This window comes from Microtus pennsylvanicus, chromosome 1, assembly GCF_037038515.1.
Source record: "Microtus pennsylvanicus isolate mMicPen1 chromosome 1, mMicPen1.hap1, whole genome shotgun sequence".
NCBI lineage: Eukaryota > Metazoa > Chordata > Mammalia > Rodentia > Cricetidae > Microtus > Microtus pennsylvanicus.
Genome location: NC_134579.1, coordinates 93,963,170 through 93,984,151, shown reverse-complemented (window position 1 = coordinate 93,984,151; position 20,982 = coordinate 93,963,170). Strand labels below are relative to the sequence as shown.

Below are 20,982 nucleotides of genomic sequence, written 5' to 3'. Positions count from 1 at the left end.
AGAAAGGTCCGGGAGAGACATTTTTTAAAGGACAATCTGGCCAGCATGGTGACTTGGTCCCTTTTTTTTTTAATTTTGAGGTACTGGAAATTGAACTCAGGACTTAGCACATGTTAGGCACGCACTTTATCCTCGAATATAGCCCTTTGTTTTATATGTTTTAAATTTGTATATGTAGACTGGTTTTGAGCTCATGTGTAGTCTAATAGGCCTCACCTGAGCTTCCTGGATAGCTGGGATGATAAGCCTGTGCCCAGACTCATGAGGCGGGGGTAGGGTGCATGTTCTTGTACACGTGTGTGGAGGTCAGAGTTCAACCTCAAGTACCATTCCTCTGGTGCCCACAGGGTTTCTCATTGGCCTAGAAATTCACTATGAGACTGGCCAGTGGGTCCCAGGGCTCCTCCTGTCTCTGCCTCCCCAGAGCTGGGATTACAAGTGCCAGCCACCATGGTCAGCTTTTTAACATGGGTTCTGGATGTCAAGTTCAGATCCTCATACTTATGTGGCCAGTACTTTAGCAACCGTACCAATCATGCCACCTTCACAGCCCTGGCCCTGGCAGCTCTTACAGACTGTGAAATCTCCCCACTTTTATTTTGACAGTGCCATCCCCTAAATAGCAGTTCTAGAGTCTCCACTGTGGCCATGGAACTGGCACTGGAAGAAAGTGGTCAGAGGGTCCCTGTCTCCGGCACTGCCAGGTGTTGGCTTGAGGTGTCTGCAGGGGCAGCAGTGTGATTAAGAGACAGCTTATCTGGAGCCCGGGCCAGGCTGGGATGCACAGCTTTCTCTCTCAGCTTGAAGTCTGCTCACAGTAACAGGCAGGGGAGATTAGAAATTCAAGGTCTCCTCCAACTGCATAGCAAGTTTAAGGCCAGCTAGAGAAACAAGCGAAGCACATTTGCTAAAATTGGAATAATGCGGAGAAAATTAACATTCTCCCTCACCCCCCAGATAAGCAAGGAAGAAAAGAAAGAGAAAGAGAATAAGGAAAAGCAACAGCCTCTGCAGGCTGCCCACACCTGCTGGGAGCCCCGGGCGCCTGCACCAGGCAGTGTAGTTTCTTGGCGTGTCTGGGTAGTCAAGAGAAGCAACTTCTGAGCCCAGCTCCAGGGTGTGGCCCAGGTTGTCACAGGGCCAGCATGAGATTATCAAGGTTGCTGCTGAAAGAGGCCAGGGCCAGGCCAGGCCCCAGGAGCTGATTGACGCTCAGGGCCTTTCAGCTTTCTCACCGGCTCCAAAGTGTGCACACACCCCAGACCACTGTGTGCCTCCTATGTGGAGATAGAATGACTTGGGGTCACTCCTCTGGGACGGTCCTTGATTTTCTGTTTGTGGTTTGTTTGAGACGGGGCTCTCACTGGCCGACAACTTATTAGGTAGAAACAGTCCCCAAATTCAGACATCATCCACCAAGTGATGGGTCTACTCCTCCAAGGTAGAGCCAGTCAGTCTGTCTTGGAATAAGTCCCAGGGTCCCCAAAGGGAGGGTTGGCCCTGTCTAGGAACAGAAAGCACCATCTAAACATTAAGTATGTGTTTATCCTGCTGTCTTGGAATTCCCCCGAGTTGTCTCATCACAGGAGCAGGATAGCCTTGCAGATTCATTCATGGCTTTACTTTGTTTCTGTGAGGACAGATTTTAGGGGCAGGTTTGTTTTGGTTTTGTTTGTTTGTGTTGGTTTTAGAGGCAGAGTCTTGCTGGCATAGGCAGGTGGTCTGCAGCTCTCTACCCTCTTGCTTTGGCCGCCCAAACACTGGCAGAAAACTGGTGTACATTTCTCTTTCCTAGGTGACTTTCCCAAGTCCCTCTGTGCCAGTGGTTCTCAGCCTGTGGAGATCAAGCAACCATACCACAGGAGTCTGTCAGATATCCTGCATATCAGATATGTACATTATGATTCATAACAGTAGCAAAATTAGTTATGGTGTGACAACGAAATAGCGTTAAGGTTGGGGTCGCCACAGCACAAGGAACTGTACTAAAGGGTCACAGCTCTAGGAAAGTTGAGAACCCTCACACTTTGTGTTCTCAGAGACTAGGAAGCCCTGCTCAGGGTCTGGGATTCACCTGACTCCCAATGGTCATTTTACAGCTCTGAGACGTGAGTGCCAGCAGCTGGGTGGCCCTGTCTCTGGTGCAGCTCTCTCCTTGAAGCCGGCTTGCAAGGATGGTTCAGTGTTGTGTATTGAGAAACAGGCTGCTCTGAGGTCGGGAATAGATGACTGATCAGAAGCACGTGTGCCCTGGAGGTGCTGCTGGGAAACTGACATCACAGGCTGCAAGACTGAAGCATTCGCTGCACACCCAGCTGTGGCCACACGGGTCACTGGCATGAGCCTGGCTAAAGAAGCAGAGGTTGCTTCCCTGGGGAGGGGTGTGTAATGAACCTGTAGTCCAAAATCTCACATTAGCTAGACAAGCACTCTACCACTGAGCTACACCCCAGCCCCTCACTGGGGGGATTCTAGGTGGGTGCTCTACCACTGAGCCACACCCCAGTCCCTCACTGGGGGATTCTAGGTAAGGGCTCTACCACTGAGCCACACCCCAGCCCTCACTGGGGGATTCTAGGCAGGGGCTCTACCACTGAGCCACACCCCAGCCCCTCACTGGGGGATTCTAGGCAGGGGCTCTACCACTGAGCCACACCCCAGTCCCTCACTGGGGGATTCTAGGCAGGGGCTCTACCACTGAGCCACACCCCAGCCCCTCACTGAACTATATTCTAACCATGTTTTGATTTTTTATTTTGGTACTGGGTCTCACCAAGTTTCCCAGGCTGAACTTGACCTCATTCTGTTCCCCAGACCAACATTGAGCTGAGGTCCTCCTGCCTCAGCCCCCCAGTAGCTGGGATGACATGTCTGCCACCATCAAGTCTGGCCCTTGACTCATGTTTCTAAGATGGCTTTGACAAACCTTGTGTTCACCTAAGCCATCCTGTGGGCCATGAAGATCTTGACTCCAGGTTTTGCACTTGGGAGCAAAGGTGTGCATTTCCTCAGGAACAGGCAGCATGGCATTGCTCTTCATGCTCACCATAACCCTGTGCCCTCAGAACTGTAGGGAGATGCTACACAGGATAGATGCTTCTCAACCTCCACGACCTCACACAAGGTTTTCAGTGTCCTGAGATGAGCTCTCCTCGCTCACCTCCACCTAAGCTGGTGTCCGCGGCCTGTCACTAGATGTGCTGTGCCGTGGTGACCTCCACCTAAGCTGGTGTCCGCGGCCTGTCACTAGATGTGCTGTGCCGTGGTGACCTCCACCTAAGCTGGTGTCCGCGGCCTGTCACTAGATGTGCTGTGCCGTGGTGACCTCCACCTAAGCTGGTGTCCGCGGCCTGTCACTAGATGTGCTGTGCCGTGGTGACCTCACCTAAGCTGGTGTCCGCGGCCTGTCACTAGATGTGCTGTGCCGTGGTGACCTCACCTAAGCTGGTGTCCGCGGCCTGTCACTAGATGTGCTGTGCCGTGGTGACCTCACCTAAGCTGGTGTCCGCGGCCTGTCACTAGATGTGCTGTGCCGTGGTGACCTCACCTAAGCTGGTGTCCGCGGCCTGTCACTAGGAGATGTGCTGTGCCGTGGTGACTTCCCAGCTCCATGGTCGCCAGAGAGAGCTGATGTCTCTGTCATTCTGGTAAACTCTGAGGGTATTAATGGGCCTGGGCTTGGGGCAGGGTACCAAATTCACTGCAGCAGCATCTACTACTTGATGAGTCCCTGGTGACAGCTCTCACCCAAGCCACATTCCCTGTGGCCATGCCTTTGCTCCAAGTCTGGTATGAAACCTGGTCTTTAAAACTTTATTTATTTATTTGGTGGTTTTGTTTTTTGTTTGTTTGTTTGTTTGTTTTTGTTTTTGAGATGGGGTCTCACTAGGTAGCTCTGCTAGCCTTGAACTCACTCCGTAGTCCAGGCTGGCCTTGAACTCACAGAAATCTGCCTGCCTCTGCCTCCGGGGAACTGGGATAAAAGCCACACTAAGCTATACACAGTGAAAGCTGACTTTTGAGTGTATGGATGTTGAAGTAAACTCGTCTCTCAGCTTCCCCACCCTGTACTTGGGTTTGTATTTTAGCTTAGTTTGTATGAAATCCAGGCTAGAATGGTATGCATGCTTGGGAATCCTCACACTTGGCCTCATAGGAATTTCTGGGCCATAATGAGACCCCATCTCAAGGGAAAAAAGAGAATTAAATCCAAGCCAGATGTATTGACCCATGCCTATATATCTAGCACTCAGAAAAATGAGGCAGGAGGATGGTTTGAGACCAACCTGAACTACATTATGAGGGTCCCCCCCAACCCTTTTCTTTCTTTCTTTTAATATTTATTTATTAATTTATTATGTATACAATATTCTTTCTGCGTGTATGCCTGCATGACAGAAGAAGGCACCAGACCTCATTACAGATGGTTGTGAGCCACCATGTGGTTGCTGGGAATTGAACTCAGGACATTTGGAAGAGCAGGCAATGCTCTTAACCACTGAGCCCTCTCTCCAGCCCCCTCCAACCCTTTTCTTAAAGGAAGCTTAGGGAAAGTTTTTTTTCGCTTTCCTGCTTTTGGGGTCTCACTGACTTGTTTGCTGACTGAACTTTATGCACCAAGGCCTCAGCTGGGCCATAAGGACATGGGGAAGGGAGGAGGCAGCGTGCCTCCCAGAAGAATGCAAGCACAGAAGTTACCAAAATTAAAGGTAGGCAAAAGGAGAAGAGACTCCCTGAACTAAAGGTCTCAGGATTATGTATGGCGTGCGCCCCTTTTTCCTACAGAGGGCCTGAGACCCCAGAAGGAATTCCTTCTCCTCCTATATCTGGGCAAGCTTTTGCTGGTCCCTTGCTTAGTCCTGAGTAGCTCCCAGAAAAAGGGAGATGGGTCACATCCCAGGCCTGAGAAAACACTGTCTGTGCAGGTGGAGGCAGTAGCCCAGGTGTATCCCAGGTGAGCTTGGGAAGCAGGAGACATCCCTGTGGAGGAAGTGGAAAGATGGGAGAGGGGACAGGCATGCTGGAGAGCAGTGTCCTTTCTGGGTGTTTCCCACAGCCAGAGGAGCAGCAGGCAGTGGAAGAGAGTGGCGTCCTGCCATTTGTCCTCCTGAAGCCACAGGTTTTCTGCGGTGACGGCAGGGGCAGCGTGCAGGACTCTGGCTCAGTGTTTGATTACTTTTCCTTGTTCAAAGGTTTTATTTTTTTAACTTTTACATTTCATTGTAGTTATTCTGTGTGTGTGTGTGTGTGTGTGTGTGTGTGTTTTGAGCATTTGCATCCCATGGTGCAGATGTGGAGTGAGGCCAGCTTGTGGGAGTGAGTTCTCTTCGACCGTGTGAATTCTAGGGATCAAACTAAGACCACCCAGCTCAGGAGGCAGGAGCCTTTACCCACTGAGCCCTCTCGCTGCTCTCTGTTTTAAAGTGAAGAATGTTTACTGCCAGGACTTTGGCTAGAGAATCAAAGTTTGTCTTATTATTATTACTTTTTAAAGGATTTATTTTAAAGATCTTGTGGGGTGGGACTCGTGCATGTGAGTGCAGGTGTCCACTTAAGCTGGAAGTGGGTGTCAGACCCCCTGGAGGAAGAGGGGCTGTGAACCATGTGACAAGGGTGTAGGATTCAAACTGCAGTCCTCTGCAAGTGCAGTGTGTGCTCTTAACTGTCGGTCCGTCTCTCCAGTACTTTATTCATTCGTGTGCGTGTGCGTGTGTGTGTGAGAGAGTGTGTGACATGTGAACGTCAGAGGGCAACCTGTGGGAGTCAGTTAGATTCTCCCACCATGTGGGCCCTGGGTTGAACTCAGTGGTCTGCTTTGGCAGCATCTGCACATGCCGAGCCATCTCGGTGGCCTTCTAGAGCTTGCCTTAATTCATTAGCTCACTATCAGCCAGCCAACCTCTGTCCTGGGGTCCAGGCGGAGTGGGCCAGGTCCTGTCTTGCAGAGCCACAGTAGTGCTGGCTTCGTCAGTGGCAGGTCACAGTGAGACTGATGACTTGGGGCTGAGAACTCTGTGTGCCCCTCCCGTGTCTGCCAGCAGGCCCCTGCCTCCTCCTCCGTGGCTAAGTGTCCTTGTGTGGAGTTACTCACCATCCACACCTGTTCTTAGGGCGCCATCTTGTGGTCACGGCCACACTAGCCACGTCTTTACAGCCTGGAGTGGAGGAGCAGCTTGCTTTTGCTGAAGCCATCAGAGCTTCAGCTTTCTTGCTTAGGAACTCATGGCCTAGGGACTTGACTTCCTGCAGCTTTGGTCTTGACCTTGGAGGAGAGAGTGATGCGTGTTTGTCATTTCTTGAATTCTTGGTTGTATTTCTTGATTTTTCTGAAGCTGGTCCCACCCAGCGATATTACCAGAAGGCAGAAGTAGTACTCTCCCTCCATCATCCATGGTGGTCCAGAAAGAGTGTCCCTACCCAGAGTCTTCCTCCCCAGGGTCTTAAACGGTGTGTTTTTTCTTCTCTTCAGCGTCCCCAACTCCTGTCCAGCCAGTCCTCGAGGAGCTGGGTCATCCGGTTACCGCTTCGTCCAGAACGTGACATCAGACCTTCAGCTGGCCGCGGAGTTTGCAGCAAAGGCCGCCTCTGAGCAGCAAGCAGACACGTCTGGTGGGGACAGCCCGAAGGTCTGAGCCTCAGACATGTTGTCATGGTGACCAAGACCTTGCAGTAGGGGTCCTGAGGGTGGCTCAGACGGGATACTCCAGGGTGCAGCACATGGCTGTGTTGAAGGATCTACCCGTGCTCTTTCCCAAATGGTGCGCGTGACCATTTGTGGTGAGCTGGAGTCCTGTCACCCACCCAGTTCCTACTTGTTGCAGCCAGTGCTGCTGAGACAGTGTCAGAGTTTAAGAATAGTCTTTAAGACAGCGACACCTTTTTCTTTCTTTTCTACCCACCCTCCTTTGAAAGTACTGGGAATTGAACTCAGGGGCAATTTGCTACCCTCTTTTTACTTTTTATTTTGGGACAAAGTCTCACTAAGTAACCTAGGCTGGTTTTGAACCCGTGACCTTCCTGCTTCAGCATTCTGAGTAGGTGCAATGACAGGTCTGCTCCCAGGCCCAGCCACATTTTTTTGCTGTTGTAAGCATGTGTCGTTGTTCCTGTCCGTTGGGTAGCAGACAGTGTGCTAGGGAATGAGAGCTTCAGAGTTTTGATTCAAAACCTGTTTTTCCTCCTGTGAGGTGGGGCTTGACATTTCTTTTCTGTTCCATTTCTCCCAAGTCTGTCTGCACACACATAGGCGTGAAGCTGTGCTGGCCCACCTGTGTCTTTCTCGGCCCTTCTCCACATTGTTTTCACTGAGTATGGTGCTCGCCCTTTATGCTGGGCAGTCAGGGAGTCACTGGGATCACACGTTGACACCGTGTCTGGCATTTGCATAGGTGCTGGGCATCTGAACTTGGATCTTCATGGTTGCATGGGGAGCACTTTGTGCACTCAGCCAGTTCTCTAGGCCCTCTTTGTTTTGCTTTTTGCTTTCTGTTTTTTGAAAGACTCATGTAGCTGAGGCTGGCCTAAAACTCAGAAGTCCTAGGACCACAGGTATGCATCACACTTGGCCAAAGGGCACTGTTCTGAATTCTTGTTGTCATTGTTTAGGGTTTTTGAGACAAGATCTCAGCCATAATTCAGGCTAACCTTAGAATTGAGGCAATCCTCCTGCCTCAGCCTTCCAATTGCTGGGAATGGGTGCAGCCCACCATGTTCCGAGTTTAATGTGAGCACGCTGATGGAGAAGGCGGGCTCCCGGGTGTGACTCCATGCAGACAGCATCATCTGCATCAGGAGTGGGTGGTCTGGCTGGGAGAGATTCTATCCCATTTCCCTCTGTAACCCTGTCTCCTTGGTGAACCCTTCCTCCAGGATGAGTCGAAGCCTCCGTACTCCTATGCGCAGCTGATCGTGCAAGCCATCTCCTCGGCACAGGACAGGCAGCTAACACTAAGTGGCATCTACGCCCACATCACCAAACATTACCCCTATTACAGGACTGCTGACAAAGGCTGGCAGGTGAGGCCCCAGGGGCCTGGGCTGTGTGTGGAGACTCAGATACAAACTCAGTGCTTCACATGAACAAACAACGAAGAGACGCCTGGTGCTTTCCCATGTGACACTCAGTACCATGGTGCCTCTGTGCTGTGTCAGAGTCATTAAGAGCTGCTGCTCTTTTGTTTCTGTGAAAAGGTCTCGTGTAGCCCAGGTTGCCTCAAACTTCCTATGCAGCCAAGGATGACCTCCTGTTCCTGAAGTTTGGGAATTGTGGTCATGTACCACCATGCCGCATTTGTTCAGTGCTAGGAATAAAACCCAGGGCTTCATGCGTGCTAAGCATACACACCACTGAGCCATGTCCCAGTCCTAAAATGATCTGGTTTTGCTACTTTTCCTTCAAGACTGGTTACAACTTTTTTTTTTAATTGTTTTGAGACAGTGTCTCATGTTGTAGTCCAGGCTAGGCTTGAAAACATGGCAGTCATCCTGCCTCAGCCTCTTGAGTGCTGGGATCAGCCTTGAGCCAGTCCCACACCTGTGTACTGATGGCGTCTGTACTTGCTGAGCGTTTTAACACCGTGTGACTTTAGCAGTCCACCGCCCCAATCACTAATGCAGCCGTCCACATGCACGAGTCTGGTGTATTTTATCTTTCTGGGAGGCTGTGAGATCTCTTCATTAATGCAATGGGCACAGATTACGCCACGTTAGTCTCTTGTCTGTGGTTAGCATTTTCCATTAGCTAGCTTATCCAGAAGAATCTTTTGTTCTTGCTGTTGCTTCTTTTCTTTTGAGGCAAGGTCTCAGGTAGCCCAGGCTGGCTCTGAACTTTCTTTATAGTCAGCAGTGACCTTGAACTTCTGCTCCTTCTGCCTCCACCACTTTGGTTTACGCGGTACTGTGAGGACAGAGTCCAGGGCTTCCTGCCGGGGGCAAACTGTACCAACTGAGCCACAATCCCCGCCCCACAAGGAGCTTCTCTGAGTCAAGAGCTCACGTGTTGCCCAGGCTGACCTTGAACTCACGATCCTCCTGTCTCAGCAAGTACTGAGAAGACAGATGTAAGCTGGCACACCCAGAGATCTGGATGTGCTTTGAGCCCGGTGAGCCTCATCTGTTCTCCGTGCCCAACGAGATCCTGCACACTTGTGTATTTCTTCTGAAAGAACAGGTGCATTTTCCTGTGCGGGTTGCATAGAAGGAGCTGCCTTGTGCCCCACCTGTGTTCCCCAGGAGGGGTGATCACCTGCAGCCACATGCCTGTCATCAGTTCCTGCTGCATCTGTTGTAAGGGCTGTCCTCTGATAGCTGTGACCCACAGGTGTCTCTCTCTGTCTCCTACAGAACTCTATCCGACACAACCTCTCTCTTAACCGTTACTTTATCAAAGTCCCTCGATCCCAGGAGGAGCCTGGGAAGGGCTCCTTTTGGCGAATAGACCCTGCCTCTGAAGCCAAACTCGTAGAACAAGCATTCCGAAAGCGGAGACAGAGAGGCGTCTCCTGCTTCCGCACCCCCTTCGGACCTCTGTCCTCACGGTAAGCTAGATTTCCTGCATCACAGCAGTGGGAGGGACCTAGCACTTGAGAACTTGGTCTGTTTTCTGGGTTCTTAGCCTATTAAGCTTCTATCTTTCTGATTTTCAGTTTCAAGACAAGGTTTCTCACTTTGTGGGCAGATTGGCCTTGAACTCATGATAGCCCTGCTGGGCTTTAGGCATGCACTCTGTATGCCCAGTTCTCAAACCTCTGTGCTGGTTGGAACAGTTAGTGAGGCGGTTACTGCCTACTTGTGCAGTGTGTGCAGGAGGTTGAGCCACCATAACCAGTTCAAAGGTTGGGGGTCCTACTGATTTGGGGACCTTGAGATCCCTCTGTCTGCCATGAATGGAGCTATGCTGGAGTACAGCTTGTCTGCTGGCAGGTAGGACGGATGGATGGACTCACCACCACCAACAGCTCCATTGGGTCTTGCATTTGCCTGATGGGTAAATGCCATTTGGACAGTTCTGGCCATGTGGGGTTCATAGGGACCTGTACTTGTATGGATAGCTGTGGAGTCTGCCTGTGGTCACTCTCAGCATAGGTCAGGTGACCAGCAAGTGGCAGGAGTCCCTGCCTCTGTAGGAAAGCAGAGCCTAGCACTTCTGTCTCAGTGTCACAGTGAGCCAGGAAGGGTTTCTCGGGGATAGGACTGCCTGTATCAGCACTGGTCTCTCAAAGTGCACAGAGCCGGGGGGGGGGGGTGCGCAAAGATGCGGGTATCTATGCCCAAAATGAACGCGGTGCAGCCCCAACTGGCCAGAGCCTCAAAGGGCTCTTGGGTGCCAAGTGTTAGTGATGGCATATTTGATCGGTACGCGAAAATAACCAGACCAGCTCAAAACAACAGATATAATTTAATAATTGAAAAACGGGGAAACTCACACTACTGGAGTAGAAGGTCTGAAGTCCAAACGGATCTCCCCCCCCCCAATCTACCTGGGCTACAGGCAGCCACACCCTAGTCAGATGTGATTGGCTGAGCTTCCCCATCAAGATACCACAGTCCTGTGCTCATCCAATAACAGTTTGGGCTTTTTGTAGTACTGGGAATTCAGCCAAGGCCCTAATCCTGCTAGCGGGACTTTACCACTGAGCCACACTCCAGCCCCTCACTGGGGGAGTCTAGGCAGGTGCTCTACCACTGAGCCACACCCTAGCCCATCACTGGGGGATTCTAGGCAGGTGCTCCACCACTGAGTCACACCCCAGCCCCTCACTGGGGGATTCTAGGCAGGGGCTCTACCACTGAGCCACACCCCAGCCCCTCACTGGGGGATTCTAGGCAGGGGCTCTACCACTGAGCCACACCCCAGCCCCTCACTGGGGGATTCTAGGCAGGGGCTCTACCACTGAGCCACACCTGTTTGTTTCACTTTTCATTTTGAGTCAGGATCTTGCTAAGTTGTCAGGGCAGGCCTTGAGCTTAAGATTTTCCTGCCTCTGCCTTCCAAGTAGCAAGGATGACAGGCCTGCATTGTCATACCTGTATACAAGCTTTTTCTTTTGACATAGGCTGAGCTGCTCCTGGAGGGTGGCAGGACCTTTTAGGCAGTGTGTGCTACAGGATGTACAGTTGCTAGGAGGCAGTCCATTCTCCACCCTTCAGCCCTGTTTAATGGAGCACCTGCCCACCCAGTTCCCCATTGAATGGAAATGACAATGCTAGGTCTTTGTCAACAGGGAACATTAGATCTGGGAAAAACCTTAGGGACATAAGAGAGAAGCCCCTGGATGTGGGGCAGAGACGTGAGGTTGGGTGGATTCCAGAAAGTAGGGCGAGGATATGTGAGGAATTGTGGGGTGGGGTGGGGGTGGGGTAGGGTTGGGTAGGGTGGGGTGGGGTGGGGTGTTGGGGTGGGCTGTATGCCAGGAATCGCTGAGTTAGGTGTAGCGCTGGACATGGGATGTGGTGTGGGAGTGGGGGGGTATTCGTTTTTGTTTGTTTTGCTTTTATGCTGACGCACCACCTTGGTGTACCCTTCTCTTCATTCCAGGAGTGCTCCAGCTTCGCCCACCCACCCTGGACTGATGTCCCCTCGTTCCAGTGGCCTGCAGACCCCAGAGTGCCTGTCTCGGGAGGGCTCCCCCATTCCACATGATCCTGACTTGGGGTCAAAGTTAGCCTCTGTGCCAGAGTATCGCTATTCCCAGAGTGCCCCGGGTAAGACATAGGTTCATCCTCTTCCTGGATGTGACAGACTGGACGGCACCCACGCAAATCACTGTCCCCTGTGTCATCCCACAGGTTCCCCTGTCAGTGCCCAGCCGGTGATTATGGCTGTCCCTCCCCGACCTTCCAACTTAGTGGCTAAGCCTGTCGCCTACATGCCAGCTTCCATAGTGACCTCACAACAGCCCTCAGGCCACGCCATCCATGTGGTGCAGCAGGCCCCCACCGTCACCATGGTGAGGGTGGTAACCACCTCTGCCAACTCAGCCAACGGGTACATCCTCGCTAGCCAGGGCTCAGCCGGAGGCTCCCACGACACAGCAGGCACAGCCGTGTTGGACCTGGGCAATGAGACGAGAGGTAATGTGGCCGTACACTGTTGGGCAGTGTGAGCCTGGCTGCAGGCTGAGAGCCCACTAAGCGGGGCAGTGAGTAAAGGGAAGCGGGTCTTTCTAAGGCAGTGTGGATTGTCTCTGCACACTTCTTCCTTAGTTGGCATAATGCTTTTTGCTTGACTTTTATTTCCATTCAAGGTGACATTCAGTTTACAGCCCTTATTTATTTGTGTTTGTTTGTCTGTTTAAAAGCTCTGCTTTCAGTATTATCTTGTGTGGATGGGTGTTTGTCTTCAGTGTCTATACCAATGTGTGCAGTGCCTGAGGAGGCCAGAAGAGGGCGTCAGATACCCTCAAACTGGAGTTGATGGTTGTGAGCCACTTTGTGGGTACGCTTAACTACTGGGCCATCTCAGCCCCTATTTATTGGTTATTTTGCCAATGTTGTAGTCTGTATCCTTGCTGGGCTGTCCTCAGACTCACTGTCACCTTGCCCAGCAGTGCTGAGATTACAGGCATGCACCCCTGCCTGCTTCAAAAAGAAATATGGTCCTAGGGGGCTTATGGGGTATATTTTGACAGTATACCCGGTCTGTGAAAGGCAGCCCCAGAACTTTCTAAAAAGCATTATTTCTTAGTCGTTATTCGCACTGGGGAATTAGATTCAATGTTAACTTTGTATTTTATGGTCGTCGTTATGGAAACAGGCTCAACCTGGTGTCAGAGACCTGTCTTCCCAGCTACTGGGGAGGTGGAGGCCTGCTTGTGTGGCATAGCAAGCCCTAGGCCAGCCTGGGTAACCTAACTAGACTTTGTCTTTAAGAAAGAAAGAAGGGAGGAAGGAAGGAAGGAAGGAAGGAAGGAAGGAAGGAAGGAAGGAAGGAAGGAAGGAAGGGTGGCAGTGGGACTGGGGATGTAGCTCGTTGGCAGAGACCCAGCATGCCCATGGCCTCACTAGCAACAACAAAGTAATAACAATTAGAGTCTTAGAGATGACATTCTGGTGAAAGAGGAGGTCACATCCCTAAAAGCAATCTGTTTCAATCCAAATACTACATTTTGTCTCACAGATTAAATTTGTATTGGTTACAGTTGAAGGTGTGTGTCACACACACACACACACACATATATAGTTTTATTTATTTTTATTTTGTTTTTGGTGTTTGAGACAGTCTTGTGAAGCCCAATACTGACCTCTATGTAACCAAGGATAATTTGAATTCTTGCTCCTCCTACCTCCACACCCAGCATGTTTTAAAGCCCTGGTAATTTAAACATATCTCCAAGGAGAGGCTTGGGAAGCCCTTTCTCCCAGTGGCACCCCATTCCCCAGCCCCTCAGCCAATGTCATGCTGAGGCCTTGATGGAACTTGGTGGCTGGGACCATGTGTGGTTCTCACTGGCTGCCTGCCCCACAGGTTTGGAAGAGAAACCCACCATAGCATTTGCCACAATCCCTGCAGCCAGCCGAGTTATCCAGACGGTCGCCAGCCAGATGGCCCCAGGAGTCCCTGGACACACGGTCACCATCCTGCAGCCAGCTACGCCAGTGACTATCGGGCAGCACCATCTTCCAGTGCGGGCTGTCACTCAGAACGGAAAGCATACTGTGCCCACGAATAGCTTAGCTGGCAACGCTTACGGTGAGGCCCCAGCCTGCCCTCAGCCCGAACCCAAGGCGCCAGGGACCTGCCACGGGCAGTGCAGCTCAGGCGGGCACTTGCTTTTCCCTTCCAAGAGCACATAGCAAGGAAACCAGACGTCACCTAGGGTGACAGGGGATGTCAGAGGAGAAGGTCGGGCAGCCCCCACGGGCTGGGCCTCTGTGTGCCAGAATCTGGTGTTTAGGTTTTTGTGCTATTGAGAAACACCTTCAGGACAGCAGGGTTTCCTTTGGCTCCCTTTGAATGTTCAGCCCATCCTGGCTGGGAAGGCATGGCACAGTCGGGCAGCCAAGGGAAAGGAAGTCGGTCCTTGACTCGCTTTCTACTTTATTTAGTCTGGGAGCCCAGATAGGATGGAGTCACAACCCAGAAACTCCCTCACAGACATGCCCAGAGATTTGAGTCTGTGGCACTTCTGAATTCCACTGAGGTGATAATCAAAATTAGGCATCATAGAGGGGAAGAGGGGGAGGGAGGGATGTCCTCAGGGTGACAGAAGCAGCAAGTGAGAAGGGCCCTGACTTGGGTGTGGGGTGTCTGATTCAGACTTGCCATGGGTAGGGAAAAGATACCTGTGTGAGGAATGACAAAGACAGCACTGTGACTGTAACCAGTTAGTGGTAACCCTTAAGTAACCTCTTCTTCCTGCTACCAGCCCTCACCAGCCCCCTGCAGCTCCTGGCAGCCCAGGCGAGTTCATCCACGCCAGTGGTCATCACCCGGGTATGTGAGGTAGGGTCTGAGGAGCCATCAGCAGCCGTCTCGGTGGCCACTAATGCCACATCAACCCCAGCAGCCTCCACTACCACGTCTGCCTCTTCCAGCGGGGAGCCCGAGATCAAGAGGTCCCGGGTAGAGGAGCCCAGTGGGACAGCCACCACACAGCCCACAGCAATGGCAGCCACTGGCCCCCAGGGCTCAGGTACCGGCGAGTGAAGTCACCTGCAGGAAGGTGGAGTGGGACTCAGGCCACAGGTGCCCAGGTGGCCAGCTGCTGCACTCAAGGACGGAGTAGAGAAGCTCACAGCTGCCTGCAGCGCATATGCCATGAGGGTGGCCGCCACACCTGGACAGTTTCCTTTTTATCTCCTGTCCTCCCATGGTTTGAAACAAAACACATAAACACGTTCAGACAACTTGATTGTATGAATCTGGGGGTTCTGTGTGTTTATTTACCCCTCCCTCATGCCATCGCCACTCCCCAGTTCTTGTGGGAGAAGGTCTAGCCCAGCTCCTCAGGAACCGATCCCAGCCAGCACCCTCAAGAAGAATGAGCCCCAGGACTGGACAGAAGTACAGTGCAACCCAGGCTGCTCTCCTTGGGACCCACAGATTTCCTGTTTGTAACTGAGCAGGAGTAGACCAGAGAACAGAGAACAGTGGTGAGAACGTCCCAGCCACACACTGGGGTGCAGTCCTCGCCCCAAAAGTGACATAGGTTGCGGCATTAATTGGGGTCAAGAGGTCTGCTTTGGTTTTGGACCCTAAAATAATTCTTATAGTTAAACATGGAATTTGGGCTCATCTCAAACCTGAGACACACAGAAGGGTTCACGTGTCTTTGGGGTTCCCTTTGGTAGCCAGTTGAGTAGCTGCAGGCACTCACCCACACCAGCCCTTGGTGAACATGCCGCTCTCCCCGATAACTCCAAGAAGGATCAGCGGCTCCCACATTGATGTTGGGAAATCAGCCCAGGGCCAGTGCCCATGGCATCCATTCCCACAGTACTGGCTTAGCCCAGAGCTGCAAGCTACAACGGATATCCAGGGAAACCTGGGTAGCTTCAGGGGACATCAGTCAGCCCCTTGCTCAGCAGGGAGGATACTGGTCTGTACCAGTGGAAGACAGCGGGGATGCATCCTGTTTCTGGCAGCTGGAGGTGCTGTGCAACGGTCTGCTCACACTGCCTTCCCCTCACACATTCCAGTTTCCTGAGCACCCCAAGACGTGTCCAGTTTGCAAATGGAAACCCTCTCTTCTACCTGAAGCCGGGTGTCCCTGGCTGTTCCTGGCTGTTATCCACTGGGAAGGAAACTACCTCTCTGGACAGCAGTTGGTGCCAAGTTTGATTACAGTGTGGCAAGAACCAAAGTATGGGGTCAGCCGAGGACTCGGATCCCCAGAGAAGGTCTCTTTGCATGCCTACACAAGCTACCAGCAGCACTTTGAACACAGCGAGTCATAGGAGTAGGAGACATTGACTGTTCCACATAGTCTGGGGATGAGAGATGGTTCTGCGGAAGCAGTAGCAGCAGCTGCCTGGCAGGACTTCAAGGCAGCCAGGAGCACAGTGCTGGTCCTCCTGGATGGTGGGCCATAAGCGACAATGACAACTTGGACAGAGAACCCCAGAAAAGTCGGGTTACCCTTGGCCTCTTCCTCTGCCCGGGCCCAGTCAGAAGAGAAGAGAGAGCGCCGTGAGCAAAGAGCAGGCAACCCCAAGAAAGGAGGGGCCACAGCCGTACAAGCTGCCTTTGCTGGAAGAGTTGCCAGTCAGTGACCTGGAGGCTACGGAGAGCAGGTGATCGGGTTGGATGAATTCGGGCTCCACCCTGTGGCTGCCACTATTGAAGCCACCAGTCCCCACACATGCCAAGGACCAGTGCAGAGCGCCTGTCTAGCCCTCTTGAGCTATCTCCCAAGCTCCCCAGTCATCTCTGCAGTACTAAACGTCAAGCTGGAAAAGAGCTCTGTTTTGTAGGCCTGTCTGTCGCCTGGGAGGTTTCCGAGAGGTGGGGCTGGGGTGTTAGTGGCTGGGGGTGGGTTTTCCAGGTGGAGCTGCCCCTTGGAGTATCAAATGGCTCTATCCTACATCTCCCTGTGCCTGGCATGAACTTGTTCTCTGTGTGCCTGGTGTGAGCATGTGGCTAGGGAAGCGGGAATGAACTGAGACCACAAGAGACATTAGTGCCACCTGTCGATCTTCCCCTCTGTTACCGTTTACTCCAAGGCTGTGTGCGCATGGTCACGCTGCAAGGCAGATTATTTGTGGATTGTCATGGTAGGCACTGTGTGCAGCCCCTGCATGGAACTGTGGGGTCACCATCCGTCACATCTGTCATCAGGTCTCAGAATGGCCCTGACTAGTTTGCTCTCCTGGCTGCTGAGACATCATGGTCTCCATCCTCTGTAGCGGATCCTCTCACCATTAACACGGGTGTGGAAGGACATGGAGGGAGAGAGTGGAGCACACACTGTCCCGATGTCCTACATGACCTTAAGGCAGAGGGTCCTGTGCCCCTGCTTGGGCAGCCTGAGCTAGAAAGGAGGAGGCTAGCCTGGTGTCATTGCTCTAGAAGTGGATTTGGTTATCTACCAGGTAGCACCCGGCTTGTGCCAGCTTTTGCCCACAGCCATTAACCCAGAATAGCCAGTGCTCAGAGCAGGAATCCACAGTCAGCTGGAACTTGCTCCCGTGAGCTCTGGGAAGCTATATGTGGAAGCCAGAGCCTGGGTTAGGGGCCATGACCATCCACTGTCTAGACCATGGCTGGCAACCCTGGAGGACCCCAGCAAGCCCTGGGGTTGGAGAACAGTTGAGGTGCAGATGTGATGCCTGGTGACCTGTTCCTCAGGGCCACAGCGGCTCCTGTCTCTGGCACAGCTTTATCTGAGCTTGCCTTGTTTTGGTGAGTGTTCCCTGGCAGATCCGGTGCCTGGCTGTCCGCATGTCCACTCTGTCGTCTGCCTCATATCTGGGACTCGCCAGACTCACAAAATGCTGCAAGCATAGGATGTCACCATGGTGACTGGAAGCGAAGAGACCCAGCCTGAGAGCTTGCCTGCCTGAGAGCTCTCTCTGTTCCTCTCCCCTGCCGGTCTCTCCTCCTTCCTCCTCTTTCTCTTTCCCTTCCTCCCGCCCCTTATCTTTCCCCTTCTATTCCTATCTATCCCTCCTACCTTTTTGCCTTTTCTGTCTCCTCCCCTACCTCAGCTTGGCATCCAGGGCATGATAAACATGTCTGTCAACAGCTCCTGGAGCCTTGCCTTTGTGCAAGGCGGGGTATCCGACTCAGACTCACTGTCCATGAGGAAGCCCATGAACCCTTCCCCTGCTTTCTACATCCTTATAATCTAGAGATCTCCCGCCTCCGCCTCCTGTCCCACACCAGGCTTGCCAAGATCTGAAATAATAGTTGTCACCCATCTTTCCCCTTAAAGGGGAAAGTTCTTTCACAATAATCTGGGATAGCTGGAAATGGGCACAGCCAGGTGATGGGGTCAGTGTCTTCCCCTTTGGGCCATAGTCGAAGACTTAGTTAAATGCAAGGAAGAAACCTTTCCCATGGAGAAGTGGTAGTGGGATGGAATTTCCCTCTTTTCCTCAAAACCCTCTGATTCCACGTGATGTTGCCCACTCTGGGGTGTGCCCCCCCACTTTGCTGACCAAGCCTTTTCCTGTCCATCTGAATAGCTCAGTGCTCACTCTAGAGTAAGTCAGAAAGTGAGTGAGTCTCTGTTCTGGGGAAAGATCCCTGTGTGGGAACATCACGTCCCGATCACTAGTGGTAAAGTCACCACAATGATGAGAAGGTAGCCTCTTGTTCTGGCTCAGGGTGACAGGGGTGACCGGGCAGTCGTCACTAGCACCTCACCTCCAGTCTCTCAGAATACCTCTGCTTAGAAGCAATATTACAAAGGATAAGTCAAGTTGTTCCAAAGATGGCCGCTGCTGACCCCAGCTTCCTTCCAGAGCAGGGCCTCCAACACGCACTTTGACTTGGAGAAGGCAGGTGAGAACTGGGAACAGACAAGGCCAAGGCCTCCTAATTTCCACCTGCCACTTCAGTCCTGCTCCCGACTGAATGTCCCCTTTCATCTTGTGAGTCCCTTGCTCCAGGCCTTGAATTCAGGCTGGCTCTTGCATCGCCTGCTTGTTAAGTTCTGGGTTTTTGTTTTGTTTCGGTGCTGGAGAGTAAGCTCAGGGCCTTGCACATGCTAGGCAAGGGCTGTTCTACCACTGAGCCAGCTCACGGCCCTTTTGATTTTTTTAAACTTGAGACAGGGTCTCATGAAGCTGCCCAGGCTGGCCTTGACCTTGTGGTCCTCGTCTCAGCTTCCTGAAGTGCTTTATGAAGTGCCACCATGGCCTAGTGCTCCTTGTTTTTGTTTTTTCTCTACCAAAGGCTGCTGCATTGGTGACACAGCAGGTATGGTCTAGATGCCCACAGACTAGCACTAACACCCTCTTCCCACGGCCTGTGGTTTGAACAATTGGGACTGTCCAAGGGACTGTCATCCTCGGGTTACTACTTCCCTCTCCCTGCTCTCTCCATCGCTACCCCTGAAGTCACAGCTGCTTGGCAAGTGGAGTTCTATGACCCAACCTCAGGCATTTCCATCCAAATAAGACACAGACCCATTTCACATTTCACTGACTTTAGGGAAAACAGTTTTCTACTTTTTTATGTGTGTGTTTTCTTTGAGACAGGGTTTCTCTGTGGCTTTGGAGCCTGTCCTAGAACTAGCTCTTGTAGACCAGGTTGGCCTCGAACTCACAGAGATCCGCCTGCCTCTGCCTCCCAAGTGCTGGAATTAAAGGCGTGCGCCACCACTGCCCTCTCTACTTGGGAGTAGTCCTGGCTGCTGCTCCCATCTGTCTCTCCGCTCCTCTTTTCTGCTGCTCTGAGCTTCCTTCTGGCAGGCTTTAGCTCTGCTGCTGCAGGGAACGGTCTAGAACTACATACACCCTGGCAGGGCTGTCCCACAGGTGAAGCCAACCACATGCCTTATCCAGGGGCACCACCCAGGCGTGAGGCAGGACAGAGGGTCCTCTGAACTTCTTGGAGAGAAGTGTCCACCCAGAGGGCAGCATGGCAGGAGCTAGGCGGAGGTGAGCCGGCAGGACTGGAAGCTGAAGGCTGTCTCACCTCCGTCTTAACCCTCACAGCTAGTGCAGGCCATGGTAAAGAGAGCATGGACATCTCTCTCTCCAGGAGGAAACTTCACTCAGAGGGCTTGGCTCACCACGAAAAGTGGTGTGTGTGTTTCTGTTCTTGGGCTCAACCACCAAACACAGGCTTCCTAGGACCCCCAGCCCCCTCCACCAACTTTCACTTGTCCCAACCCCCACCTCATGAGAGTTGAAGGATCGAAAGAGCTTGCTGCTTTACCTCTGAATCCTTGCTCCTTTGACTACTCACAAGGTGAAGGGGCGGTGTGGAGGAACCTGGGTCACAGAAGCTGAGGAGAGGCTGGAGGTGGCCAATGGCCAGGCTTGGTCCATGCCCCTGCATTTGGAGCACTTGCCGCCGGCAGGAACCTCAGCACTGTCCCTAGGGCTGTGCTGACCCTGCTAGAGCGAGCCCCATGATCCACTAAGTATTCATGTTCTCTGTCCTGTATGTATCCAAATGACACCCTGGCTTCTTGAGTCTGAATTGGCTGGTCTAGAACTTTTATTTTTAATTGGTAAAGTTGGGAATTAAAAAAAAAAATCTAACATTTTCATTTTGGCCCCTCTCTCCCATCTTCCCTTCATAACATCCTTCCTGGAGGCATCTGGGATCCCTGATACCTTAGCTTGATTCCTGGGCTGGGCAAAGGTGGTGGGGGCAGGAAGGAGAGACCCAAACTGTCTTCCATGTCTCCCCTTGAATTCTGCTGTGTCCTGGGGAGGGGGACAGCAGCTGTGCACGTGTGAGGGAGGGGCTAAAGCCAATAGTGAGGTCGTTCTTTTTCTTAACTGAATGATAATTCTGTAAAAGTAATTGGGGGGAGGGTGTTCAGGGAGTGTGTGTGTGTGTGTGTGTGTGTGTGTGTGTGTGTATGCGTGCGCACATGTGTGGTTTTGTTTTGTTTGTTTTATAGTGGCTGTCTAAAGTGTTTCCATGATATGTTTAACACGTAGTGCTTTAAAAGCAGTGGTATCCTATGCGCTGGGAGTCCTGGTTCCAGAGATGGGACGTGCCCCACCTCAGTGGGTGAAGGTCTCACTCAGGAGGCAGAGGTAATGGTTGGGATCAGAAAGACCTGCGAACCCACATCCCAAGCAGCACCACCTGGGCGTTCATTTCAAATGGGATACAGTATTTTTTATAACAGAACCATCCTTTTTTTAAAAAAAAAAGTTTGACACCTGAATGTGATTTCTAACTATTATTAGACATTAATGTTTTAAAGCTATACAGTGGAAAATTTCTACTTCCTTTTTCATCCATTTGGACTGTTCTTTTATCTATTCGATTGTTTTATGTGGGTGGGGAAGCTCTGTATTCTCCTCTTAGCATTTGTTTCTATAACCAGAAATAAAAATTATATATTAAAGATA

The 20,982-nt window shown here is 51.9% G+C and overlaps 1 protein-coding gene across 2 annotated transcripts in view; it reads left to right on the top strand.

Moving 5' to 3' along the window:
* The window catches only part of Foxk1 (forkhead box K1), a 70,400-nt gene extending 49,418 nt beyond the window's left edge, over positions 1-20,982 (top strand). The window contains exons 3-9 of one of the 2 annotated variants that reach the window (XM_075974271.1): positions 6,470-6,626; positions 7,870-8,016; positions 9,343-9,536; positions 11,537-11,703; positions 11,788-12,072; positions 13,511-13,690; positions 14,367-20,982. In XM_075974271.1, the coding sequence (XP_075830386.1) occupies positions 6,470-6,626; positions 7,870-8,016; positions 9,343-9,536; positions 11,537-11,703; positions 11,788-12,072; positions 13,511-13,690; positions 14,367-14,647 (1,411 nt within the window). In that variant the 3' untranslated portion in view covers positions 14,648-20,982. Of the gene's footprint in view, positions 1-6,469; positions 6,627-7,869; positions 8,017-9,342; positions 9,537-11,536; positions 11,704-11,787; positions 12,073-13,465; positions 13,691-14,366 lie in introns of both variants that reach the window. The other variant, XM_075974261.1, reaches the window with a different exon arrangement.